The sequence below is a fragment of the Tetrao urogallus genome (genome assembly GCF_951394365.1).
Source record: "Tetrao urogallus genome assembly, chromosome: 1".
NCBI classification, from domain to species: domain Eukaryota; kingdom Metazoa; phylum Chordata; class Aves; order Galliformes; family Phasianidae; genus Tetrao; species Tetrao urogallus.
The window spans coordinates 124,727,709-124,740,562 of record NC_136813.1 but is presented as its reverse complement, the minus strand read 5'-3'; the positions used below and the strand labels follow the sequence as shown (position 1 = coordinate 124,740,562).

Genomic DNA, 12,854 nt, shown 5'->3' with positions numbered 1-12,854 from the left:
ATGGGTTGCCCAGGGAGTCACCGACCCTGGATGTGTTCAAGGAATGTTTGTACACTGCATTGAGGGACATGGTTTAGTGAGAACTATTGCTAATTGGTTGGACTGGATGAAGATTTTGTAAGTCTTTTCCAACCCTGGTGATTCTGTGATTCTGAGTAATGTTTCTAGAGAATCTCAAAATGAACCAAGGAAGCAGCAGCAGGAAGATTAAAAAAAGACAGGAACTATTTTAGTGTGTTTTATGTGCATTTTTACTATCATATTAATTTATGAAGGCATTAAACAGGCAATGAAAGTCTGATAATAATGATATACAAGCATCATAAAACTGCATAATGACTGTCAGCAAAATCAGATGCACGAGTCTTCTGTCTGATCAGTGATCTCTTACAGGTTTAATCAGATTTTTACCTAGATTCCACCATAACATCCACTTATCTAGATAAATTTACTCAGCAATCTGAATTTTCCAACTGCTGACAGATGACAACCCAATCGATTTTTTTTAAAGGAATTTAAATAAGGATTGAAGAATAAAGAGCAAGCAGTGTGTTCTGTCCAGTTTCGTTGTGGAACTCTGAAATGAGTATGGTGCTGAGAACTTCAAACAGCAGTGCTCTGCTGTGGCCTGAGGGCCTCACTATTTCACTAGAAATTAATTAAGCAGTGTGAAGTGTCTGTTTTATTAGGGATTCAAAGAGCAAGATGCATTAATTGTGCTGTCAGTTTTTTCTACCTTGAACCAGTGGTGTTAATGTAGCTGTGCTGCATAATGTGAAGCAGTCCAGTGTGTACAGTCACAGAATCATAAAATCACCAAGATTGGATAAGACCTCCAAGGTCATCCAGTCCAACCTTCCACATATCACCAATATTTCTCACTAAACCATGTCCCTGAGTGCAGTATCTAAACATTCCTTGAACACCTCCAGGGAATGGGACTCTACCACCTCCCTGGGCAGCCCATTCCCAGCTCCTTACCATTTTCTCGGTGAAGAAGTATTTCCTAATGTCCAAACTGAATCTTTCCTGGAATAACTTGAAACCATTCCCTCCAGTCCTATCGCTAGTTACATGGGAGAAGAGGCTGACCCCCAGCTTGCCACAACCTCCCTTCAGGTAGTTGTACAGAGCTCAGGTTACCCCTGAGCCTCCTCTTCTGCAGACTGAACAATCCCAGTTCCCTCAGCTGCTCCTCATAAGGATTGTGCTCCCCTCTCCAGCTTTGTTGCCCTTTTCCGAACATGCTCCAGGGACTTGATACCACTTCTTTGTAGTGAGAGGCCCAAAACTGAACGCAGTACTCAAGGTGTGGCCTCACTGAGGCTGAGTACAAAGGGATGATCACCTCCCTGCTCCTGCTAGTAACACTATTTCTGATACAAGCCAGGATGCCTTTTGGCCTTCTTGGCCACCTGGGCACACTGCTGGCTCACGTTCAGCCAAGCGTTGATCAATATTCCCAGGTCCATTTCCCCTAAACTGTCTTCCAGCCACTCTGCCCCAAACCTCTAGTGTTGCCTGGGTTGCTGTGGCCAAAGTGCAGAACCTGGCACTTGGTTTTCTTGAACCTCAATCCTGTTGGCCTCAGCCCATAAATCCAGCCTGTCCAGATCCCTGTGTAGGGTCTTCCTACCCTCAGGCAGATGGACACTTCCTGTGAACTTGGTGTCATCTGCAGACTTACTGAGGGTGCTCTGAATGCCCTCATCCAGGTTGTTGGTAAGATATTGAACAGGACAGACCTCAGCACTGACTGTTCCCCCAGTACTGGTCACCAGCTGCATTTCACTCCATTCACCACCACTCTCTGGGCCCGGCTTTCCAGCCAGTTCTTTACCCAGCAGAGTGCATCTATCCAAGCCTGACAGTTTCTCTGTGGGAGACAGTGTCAAAGGCTTTCCCTCCTCCACCAGCCAGGTCACTGCATCACAGAAGGAGATCAGGTTGGTCGAGCAGGACCTGCCCTTCATGAACCTGTGCTGGCTAGGCCTAAGCCCCCAGCTGTCCCACACATGCCATGTGATCTTCCTCAAGACAGTCTGCTCCACAACCTTACCTGGTGCCAAGATCAGGCTGACAGGCCTGTAGTTCCCTAGATCTTCCTTATGACTATTACTGTAGATGGGAATCAGACTGACAAGTCTCCAGTCCTCTGGTACCTCTCCAGCTAACCAGGAACGCTGTTACATGGTGGAAAGCAGCTTGGTAATCACCTCTGCCAGCTCCCTCAGCACCCTATCTGGCTGGATCCCATCTGGCCCTATGGACTTGTGGCAGTCCAGGTGGAGTAGCAGGTCTCTAACTGTTTCCACCTGAATCATGGGACGTTTACTCTGCTCCTCATTCCAGACTTCCAGGTCAGGGGGTAGAGTACCCCAAGGACAATGGTCTGACTTTTAAAGACAGATGTAAAGATGGCATTGAGAACCTCAGCCTTTTCCTTATTCTCAGCGGTCATGTTCCCCGCTGCATCCAGTAAAAGATGGAGATTCTCTTTAGCCCTTCTCTTACTGTTAATATATTTGTAGAAAAAGTTTTTTGTTCTCTTCTAAACATGATTCTATGACATAATTAACTGCAAGCTTGTTGTTTAGTTCATTCACAGCTGAAAAGTGGAAATGGGGTGGGATTTTGTTTTATCAGAGGGCCAGTTACCAGATAAGTAGAACATCATTTTTTATTTCTTTCTCTAAATGCCAAGAATTATCAGTAGATATCAGTAGAATAAAAAGAGAAAGTATTTGCATATCACCTGTTAAAGACTACGAGGAAACTAGGACTAGACTTCAAAGAGCTGCTAGCTTGAGGAAAGGGTAGAAATTTAAGCATAGTAGAATTCAAAACCACATCTTTCTTGTTATTTTAACATAAAATTGCTTAATTATCTACATTCAAAGTAAGAAAAACCTTAAGTTCCATTGCTTGTGATCCAGAAGAAAAACAACTTGGACAGTAAATTACCATTTTGAATATGCGTGGCATGCATAGCATCCTTTTACTTGTTGAAGTAAGGGCTGGTGAACACTTCTAATGCTTTAAGGCTTTAACAGTTTTGTGGGGGCAGGTGTCCAACCTTGACGATGGGATTGTCAATGCATATGGGAAAGGATGGAATCTCAGGACTCTGCAAGGATTGTTCTCTCCCATATGTTGTAACAGCAGGCATGCTGAGAGGTCTACCCGTACAGTGGTCATCCATGGCAATGAGAGACATACAGCTAAAGCCTGGACTGGCTTAGATAACGTTTGTTTATAGATAGTTTGTCTGAGTTGATCAGATTTGTAACCAAAGAGGATTTAAATGATTAGAAGCTTCTGAAAAAAACTCTTCATTGTGTTTATTTTCAATTTCCTTCATGCTTGGAGTGTTTCCCCAGTGTGCTATGGGGTCAGTGTGGACATGCACTTGAGGATAAATAAATAAGATACTGTATTTGGGCCTCCTAAAGATTGGCCTGACCCTCCTTCCCCTGAACTTTCAGAAGATCTCAGGAGGCTATGCTGAATCCCATGCATCAGACAACAACTCTGCAGACTTCTTTATGGGAGCATAGTGTTATGCTGGGCTTTTCAAACTGGACATGCATTTGGTTACTAGTTGTAATAATTTAATTACTTGTTTGTTTATGAAAGATATAGCCTAAAGGGATAGATGATAATTTGCTACCAAATGTGTAGTTTACATAACTACACAAATGATCAGAGCACTGAGTTGTCTAGCTGATGCAGGTCTTTAGATTTTGAGTTGAATTTTACTTCATTTCTTCCTGTTACTGCATGGGCAGGTTTCCATAAGAGGCCAAGGCCTGACTGGCAAGAGCTCAGAAAGTCCAGTTGGAGTGAAACTCTTAAATGGTCTGACCTCTTGCTTGTGCATCTTAACAGTGACATGAGTACAAAGAAGTGCTAAACATCTGGCATCCAATATGTGAGACTTAAACAATATACAGCTCTTCAGCTTTGTGGTGACTTCTGTCTGGATGGAACTGTTGGGCTTGTGGGTCTGGAGGAATGCTGGCTCTTGACATGAAAGTTCTTTATGGTAGGTTGTTGTGGTTTTTTGGAAGTGAATTTGGTTTGCTCTGTGAGATGAGTTTATAGGTTTTAGTGCAAAGGAGTCATGAAACACAGAGTTGAACTGTTACGTTTATACCTGCTTTTTCACTGAAACTATATGAAACTTCAGCTTCATGGATCCTGACATGGAAGATCGTGACCCCTTTCAGAAAATTCACTACATTTCATACTGCAACAAAACCCGCAGAATATCGTCTTGTCTCAGGTTTCCCTCTAAACATTTTGTCATGGCTCTTTTGGGGAGTTACACAGAACAAATTATCTGGCTGTGAGAACAACTCAGCTAAGTTACATGCCCGTTTGTTGGCTCAGCCGCACTGACAGACACAGAGTGCCAAGATTTCTCCCACATTTGCCACGCCAGACACCAGTCAAACCCTGACACTGAAGAAGAACAGCTCAGGCATTTTTAAAAGCGTTAGATGTAGGATGGAATACAGCCTCTTTCAGTTTCTTTTCATATGTGTTTGTGCAATGAACCATCTAAAAGAACAGCAGGTATTTTGCACCGCAGAGAAATGCTGGTTGAGAGTCTTAGTATTGTTGGCCCTGTTTGTTATAATTTTAGTTAGCCTTTATTGGCAGGCCGTGTGAAAATATTTTCTTATTAGCATCTTCCCCTTTCTCATACAGTGAGCAGCTAATACAGTTTGTTGATTACAGAGGTCCTTTTCATATTCTTTTTATACAGGCAGTTATTGAAAACAGAACTGGGATCCTTCTTCACCGAATATTTGCAGGTAGGCATATGTTTTCTTTCATTTAAATCAGAAATTTTTTTACATGCTACTGAGGAAAATCCCTTCCCCTGCTCTAAATGCCAATACGGAGTCACTTGAAACCATTTAGAGATTTCCATTGACTTCTCTATGTTGTCATTTATGAGTAAGTGAGATCTGGGGTTTATACATACATTCAGATAGTGAAACTCCAGTGCCTGCAATAGCTTTGTGCAGTTGATGTTTTTTGTATGGCACTACCATCTTTCAGTAGATTTCAGACATTCACTTGTAACTTAAAATTTAAATTCCTGAATAAAGCAACTAATTTCACTGTAAGTATGGTTCCTAGGAAAGACAGTTAGTACTGGGTACCTATCATCTATTGAAGCAGTATTCTTTTCTGAGACAGAATACCTGCAGTGTCAGTCAGACATTTGAAGTCAAGGAGCACTTTGCACTGCACAGAGTAGATGCTGTGTCCTGCAAGCAGTAGGAGATTACAGCATTATTTGAAAAGTGTCCCAAGCAAGTTGGACATGGCAGGAAAAGTCCTTCTGTAATTGATCATCAAAATGAAACCTGGTCTACTGTCAAAAGTTAAGAAAGATCAAAAGGTGAAATATGTTGGCTACAGGGAAGTATATAATTGAGTAATGTTAGTCTTTATTTTATTTACAGAATCAACTGCTCACAAAAGGCATGGTGATCCTAAGAGACAAGATCCGGTTTTATGAAGGTAAGTTGAATTTTAGCATAGCTACCTATAGTGTCAGAGGAGTTTTAGCATTGCGTCCTGAAAGCAGCTCAGTTCTTTTTGTGAATTCTTCTGTACTGTGGATTAAGAGGTATCAGTCTATTCCTCCAATATGTTGTTCTGACATACCATGATGTTCCCACTGACCTTCATCAGGGAGAAGTGACAGCCCAGAGAAGCTAGAGAGTAAAGGATTAATACCTCGGATGTAGGCACTTCCTTCTCCTCCAATTAGTCTACTCAATATTGAAGAAAAGAGGAAAAGCAGAATGACTTTGAGATCCAAGTTAGTTGAAGCGCCTGTCAAAATGCAGAGCAATGCTGTGGGTTGTCTTAAGAGTTGTTCTGGATTCATGCTTACATAAATGAGGTCAGATGCTGTCTCTTTTTTTACTGTCAAGGCAACGTTAAACTGCCTGCAACTTCTGGAGGAGTCACCTTGTGGAAATAAACATCAAGGTAGTTTCTTTTATGTTTGGAACAGTCCAAATTTAAAATAAATGAATACAGAGACAGGGGATGAATTTGTGAGTGCGAAGCAATTTCTTCTTTTTTTTTTCATTTGTGTGTGTGCAAATCTGGAGAAATGTGCCCATTAGAATTAGTTCCCACTGATACAGTGGTGTCATTTACCCAATCTACATTTCTCGGTCCACTCGTTCTCTTCCCTGTCAGTGTAAGCACCACAAAAAAACTTGAGCCAGGGTAGCTTTTGAATAATCTACGTGAATGCAGAAAGGTATCTTCTCAGTGTGCCGGGGGCAGTGCATGGGAAGAATGCAGCAGGAGCAGATGTGTTTTGCCTGGTCAACTTTCAACCAATGCTTCCTATTGATGGCCACCCTCATTTCCTGTCCTATGCTATTCTGCAGCTTTTAGATGTGTTATTCAATATGCTCTTTTGTCTTAGATGTAGGCATACAGCATTAGAATGTGACATGATTTTGGAATATTTTCAAAGATTATTGAATGTGTAAGTGGTCTGAAGATCTTTGAAGAGTCTTTTTAAAGAAATGTGGCTTTCCCCAAGCAGAGCTGCAGTCATAATATCGCTTAGTATAAATATACTGTTTTAGCAGTAGCCTGGAGACAACCATTTCCATTCATTTCAGCTATCTCTGAACCTTAAATGTGACCTTTCATTACTGGCAGAACAGTTGATGGGATTAAGATGGTGCTATAAGATGCAACTTTTCTGATAAAAAGACAATAGCCCAGAATGCAACAGAAGGAGAACAAGTTTCACATTACAGTACTCAAACTCTTCTGAGCGAAACACTGAGTTCCTCAGTTACATGAAATAACAGCTTGGAGAGCACAATAGAGCTGTAAGGCTTTTGAGGTCTTTGTAGCTGCTTTGTATATCACAAAGAAAGTCATTTTTAAGGATCAAATTGGTAAATTAGATGCAGAGAACAACCAAAGTTCAATCCCTTGTTCTTAAGGTTTTACTAGCTTGAAAATGAAAAATACTACCACTGATGTTTGATGTCCATGCTGAGAAAGAAAAATTGAAATGTAAGACCAGTAAGTGGCTTTCAAATACAGGAGTGTTTTTATTAAATACCAAAATTTCAGCAATCTGGGAATTTATTTATTTTTTTAATGTGGTGAATCATTTTATGTTTTCTCTTAAAAATATGATCAGAACTGCTGGTGACTATTAAGCTGACCAAACATACGCTTGGAAAAAAACACATGGAAATGCCAACTCACTGAAGGATATAGGAAGGCACCTGCAGTTCAGGAATCTAATTTAGAAGCAGAGGTCTTCCTGGCACAAACTTTTCTATTACCTCACCTTTTGAGTTGCTGGTCGATGTGAGTTTCCAGGGCTGGAATCTGGTTTTCACAGCAGCAAAGGCGCAACACTGTAGAGTCCATCCCATAGTTGCTGATCCCATTTCTCTCTCAAAATACCTGCCACTAAGTTGGGAGCCCAGAAGTCATGGAAGCTCCCATTCTGAGCAGGTCCTTGGTCTCTCCAATGGAAGGTCCCTCCTTGGTCTGTAGTGGTCCTTCCCTCAAATCTCAGGTTGTCCTGCATCTGATGGTGTGGGTGTCCCTGTCAACTCGGTGTTTTCAGAAGAGAACAGGTCATTTCAGAGCACACATTGGAGTGGTTTTGTTCTGCAGGAAGTTCTGAAAATTTCAGCCTTTGTTTTGAGAAAATGGTATTTCAGTCTTCTATTCAGGAAATGCTGAGAAATGTACAGTGTGTATTTTCAAGTCATACAAAACTGACAACATTACCCTTCACTTAAATGAACATTTAAAGTAACCTAGATTTCTTGAATCAAGCAAATACTTAAGGTAAATATAGGACTCTTTGCCTGACAGTAAAAGAAAACATATTCTTGAAAGGACCAAGAAGTCATATTCCTTGATGTGAAAGATGCTAATCATCACCACACTACAGGAATTCCTCCTCAGCACACAATAAAAGGCCTCCCTGGTGAAAATTATCTCTGCAGCCTTTCTGAGCTACTGCGCAGAAATCCACCCCTTTACAAAACAAGCTGCCCACAACGTGGAAGGAATGTGCTGTACTAAAGGCATGCTTATCACAACCACGTATTTCTACTTCGTACAGTTTGGGAGCAAAATTTGAAAAGGACTGAATCTAAATATTCAACACCCACATTTTGGTTCCAGATTTTTTAAAGGCTTCCTTTCCATTTAACCTGAATTTATGGGCAGCTAATTTATTTAACTGTTTTTAAAAATCTGCCTTTCTGGCTTGGTGTTATTTGGATTCTCCATCATGATCAAGTTTTTTGTCGCTGAAAGTTTCTTATGGAGTTTATAATGCAGTGGTATTTATTACAATTACTACTGCCACAGGTGGTAGGAAAAAGACAAATTAAAAAAAAAACAAACAAACTGAAAATGAGAAGACCCTTTTCAGTCTAGTACAGGAGTGTGTAGGACAGAGAGAACCCCTGCCTGATATTGCAGATATGAAGGTCTTGGAATGGATCATCAGCTGCAGTATAGAATAGCGATCTGGCTCTGGATTTGTCACTCAAAGCACTCTATGTCATCAACCCAGGAGCTGCAGCTGGGCCAGAGCTGCTGCTGTTTGTCTTGCATTTAAAAATGCAGCAAGATGAAGTATCCCATAATAAAAATTGGTACTTGTCTAACTCAGAGTGCTTTCATGCAGATTTTCTTAGTGATATGTGTACAATTCTGGGCAAAATGCTCCTGGCTGAACCTTAAATAATGCTGTAGTACAAATATGAATAGTTCTTGATTCTGAAACCAGTATTGAGATTGCCATTAAATTTGCATCCTGATAAGTCATGTTGTCATATCTGAATGCCTCATGTCATTCATGTATTTAGATCCAGAATACTTGCTGGTGTGTGTGCAGTTGTCCTCAGTTCATGGGTGAGGGGCAGAAGGCTACTGAAGAGCTTGCCTCTGTTCACATAGGCCTCTTAGGCCTGCATTCAGCTATCAAGCCAGAATTTCTGTTCTGCAGCTCTCAGGTCCTGCCTTTGCCTCTATGTTTTATATAAGATATTCTGTGAGGAACTCGTTGTTCAGCTTGGTTGTATAATCCAGGGCTTCTCCAGTGTGTCCTGTGAAGGCTTCCAGGTAGCTGCAACTGGAAAGGAATTGAAGAAATTCCTGTCATGTCATCACAGATTTGATGCATCCTTTGAAAGCTATAGGAAAGCAGAACGCCTGCAGCACCATTCTCTGCTTTCCATAGACCTTGGTTGAGATCAACTGTGTAAGGGTAGATGCAAGGAAGCCAAAAGGTTGATGTATGGGGTTGCTTTGTAGAAGCATCTCTACGGAGTGAGCCTTTCTCTGCTGCCCTGTGGCTTTCTTGGCAGAGAGAAAGATGGTGGGGGGAAATTTCCTGCAGGAATGCTTCTACATTTAATCTGCTGTGTCCTCCTGCTGTTTCCTGCAGTCTTGTCCAGTTGGAATTACTGCAGGAAGAGGAGGAGGCATGACTCTATTCTTCACAAGGTTTTTCTGCATAATCTTGAATCTCAAGTCACTGAGTTTAGTAAGAACATTAGTTTTGTCATCTGAAAAGACACAAATATTGAATTATTTGATGTTCTGAAAGAAATACAAATTCCTTGCTACTGAAAGTGTGTGGTAAATGATTCATCTTTATATAGAGCTAGCAGAGTCATGTTTTCAGTTGGCTGATTAAAACCAAAACAGTTCACTAATTTGTTTTATGTTTTTGCAGGGCAGAAGCTGCTGGATACCTTAGCTGAAACCTGGGATTTTTTCTTCAGTGATGTCCTGCCCATGCTCCAGGCTATTTTCTATCCTGTGCAGGTGAAAAATTACACTGTTACTATAGAATCTTGAAAAACTGGAAAAAGCAACCATACTGGTTCATCAACGGATTGATGCAATCCTAAACTCTCTCTCCTCGGGCCAACCTTCCATTACAGCTCTTCTGTACAGACAAGTTATGCAAATAAGTCACTTATGCAAACAGATTTGAAGTGCTCGGGTGAGAAAGATGAAGGGGAACTTTGAAAATAGGTATAGAGTACAGGTAGGATGACTCCTTATGTCAGCTCACACTAGAAGTCCATGAAGGTCCTGAACAATAAACTAAAATGTGCACACAGGGAAATAAGTGGAGCTGTGTTGACTTCAGTGCACACATTTCCTCCTCTGCCATATGAATGCCTGTGAAGTACCCTACTTTTGAGAAGAAGGTCAAATTCTATACTACTTCAAATGGAAAACAACAGTCAGTAAAGTTAGACAAGTTAACTTGAGCTCAGAGTTTGACTCCAGTAATTTAAAATCCATATTAGGTACTTGGTCTGATTTGAATGAAGGCTCAAACTTCTAACTTACTGATGGTCAAAAGAGTGTTTTTTTTTACTGAGGTCCTAAGGGAATTTGTCCCAGATAGTTATAAGTGTTCTAGAGTTATTCTTGGATACCTATTCGTTTTTTTGGGGAGTTCACTGCCTAATCATATTTGGGAAAGCTTTGGAAACTTTCTTTAATTTTGCCAAATGGACTTTATGCCTGAAGTGCTTGTGCAAAGGTCATCAGCATTACCATTTTGCAATTAACTGAGTTAATTGAAGGCATGAAATATGAATTAAGTGGAGAAGTTGCAACTTTACAGAAAATCTGATTCTGAAAGAGGAGCACTTTGAAATCATATATATTGCTAGCTCGCAGACTTGTGTCTGCCCAGTAGAAAGTTTAAAATGGTAGAGAGAAGTTGATATTAAAATCTGTTAGAACATCATGATTTTTCATAGTGGCACATAAGCTAAATCCAAAGGGTTTAGGAACCTAGGAGTATAGGTAGGTTCTCAACCTGATTTTAAAAAGTGCTTAACTGAATTAGAACTCAGATGTTTTTGAAAATTGCACCAAATACCTCTTTTCAATATTGTGTTCTTGAGACATTTGAAAATAACCTATCAATGCAAATCTTTTCATTTTTCAAATGGAAATAATTGCTTTAATTTTCAAAGAAGCCTGAAGGGAATAAAAGCCCTAAGTTCCAGGTAATTTCAAGTAGATCTAGGTCCCTGATGTTCTAAGGTTATTTCCAAAAACTTAACTGATGTTCATGCACTCTTGGGAGTTCTATTCACTGGCAATTAAAGCAGATTTGGGGGTTTTCTTTACTTTAGTATAAATAATTACACAAAATGAAAAGGAATGAGGGTATGGAGGAGTCAGCTTTTGTTCTAAGCTAATCTAAATCAGTGCTAGCTGAAAACCAGATTTTTCAGAAGTGTTGATATTTGACTGGTAGCACTCAAAACTGCAGGCAAGAATATGCATGTACAGCTACATAGGTCTGAAGAAAAATCCCTAATCCCAGCAACTGGAACAGTTTTACAACTTCTCATCAGGCATAAATGATGTGCTGTTAATCTTTGTGGGCAAAGCTAGCATCACATTTTTCAGATCAGATTTTTCTAAACAAGGTGTGATTCTTGTACTGCAGAAAGATATCTTGGAAAATGCAGTATGAGACTTCAGCTTAGTTCTTGCCTTACACTGAAAACCCTGAAGCTGAAGAGAGCATTGGGATCCACAGGTGGGCTGAGTCAGGAATTACACCATAAATTGAAGAGAGTACCCAACCACTACTCAAAATCTTGAGAAATACTAGAGATCCAGCCCTGCTTTTTCATCCCTACTTTCTTTTATTTAACACACTATATGTCTCCTTGATGTTAAAGTACAATATGTACAATATATATCCTGCACTCAGGTAAGATTTTCACCTCTCCTCCCCCATCTCTCATTATCTTCATATGTAGCTGTACTCATTCATTGTCTGCGTATTCAGAACTTCGGAATCAAATTCACTGTGCAGATTTGTGGGCTACCCTGTGTCCTTTGTTGTATTTCCTCTGCTTTTCACTCAGGTTGATCATTCTTGTAATCCTTCAGAAGTGGAGAAAAGACTGAGGATATGGAAACTCGTTTTCACAAAATTCATAACCCATTTTTCTTTGTTTCTGTTCCCAGGGAAAGGAACCCTCAGTTCGGCAGCTGGCTCTTCTGCACTTTAGGAATATAATTACCCTCAATATTAAACTAGAAGATGCATTATCACGTTCCAGAGCAAGAGTTCCACCTTCTATTATTCAAATGCTGCTAATACTCCAGGTACATCGATATTTTTTCTGACTGTTTTCTTTATCTGTCTTTCCTTACTGTATTGCTCAAGTCTTCTTTAGTGGCTTCTCATTTTAATCCTTCACTGAAAAGTTCTTACCCAAAATTCTATAGCTTCTATGTAATTAAATTTAATCTTGATAATATCTGGATCTCAGATTGTATGCCTAAGATTCAGGGGGTCCAAGAATACAGAGTGGTTTTGAAACCATAAGGCTTAAAATAAGAAGTTTTGCAAGCAACCAGTGTATGTGGTAATAACATGACTTTCATGAAGTGCTTTGTGTTACTGCACTAGCAGTTCTGGATATGAAGATTCACATCTGTAGTAAGCAACAAAACAAATTTGCAATTTACAGTCATATTTGGTCACTAGAAAGAAATTCAGTCAAAACTGTGAACACAGTAACATTAAAACCAAACACTGGTACTTGCCTTCTGTGTTAAAAGTTTTATTAGTAATGAAGAGGAGGAAATCGGGTCAAAAGGCAAGTGTATAAAATTGTTTTCTTAATTGAAGAAAGGCATGACCTTGTGTTGAGAAGGAGGGTGAGACAGAGAGAGGGAGAGACCCAGGAGTGGATTTCCTATGGAGTGGGAAAAGTTGGTATTTTCTTGGTTGGTTATTTTTTTAATAAACAAATAGATTT

The 12,854-nt window shown here is 40.2% G+C and overlaps 1 protein-coding gene across 1 annotated transcript in view; it reads left to right on the top strand.

The window, feature by feature from the left end:
• The window catches only part of PRR5 (proline rich 5), a gene marked incomplete at both ends in the record, with an annotated part of 49,149 nt that overhangs the window by 13,415 nt on the left and 22,880 nt on the right, over positions 1-12,854 (top strand). The window contains 4 exons of the mRNA XM_079544067.1: positions 4,772-4,820; positions 5,481-5,538; positions 9,776-9,867; positions 12,055-12,195. Of these exons, the coding sequence (XP_079400193.1) occupies positions 4,772-4,820; positions 5,481-5,538; positions 9,776-9,867; positions 12,055-12,195 (340 nt within the window). The remainder of the gene's footprint in view (positions 1-4,771; positions 4,821-5,480; positions 5,539-9,775; positions 9,868-12,054; positions 12,196-12,854) is intronic.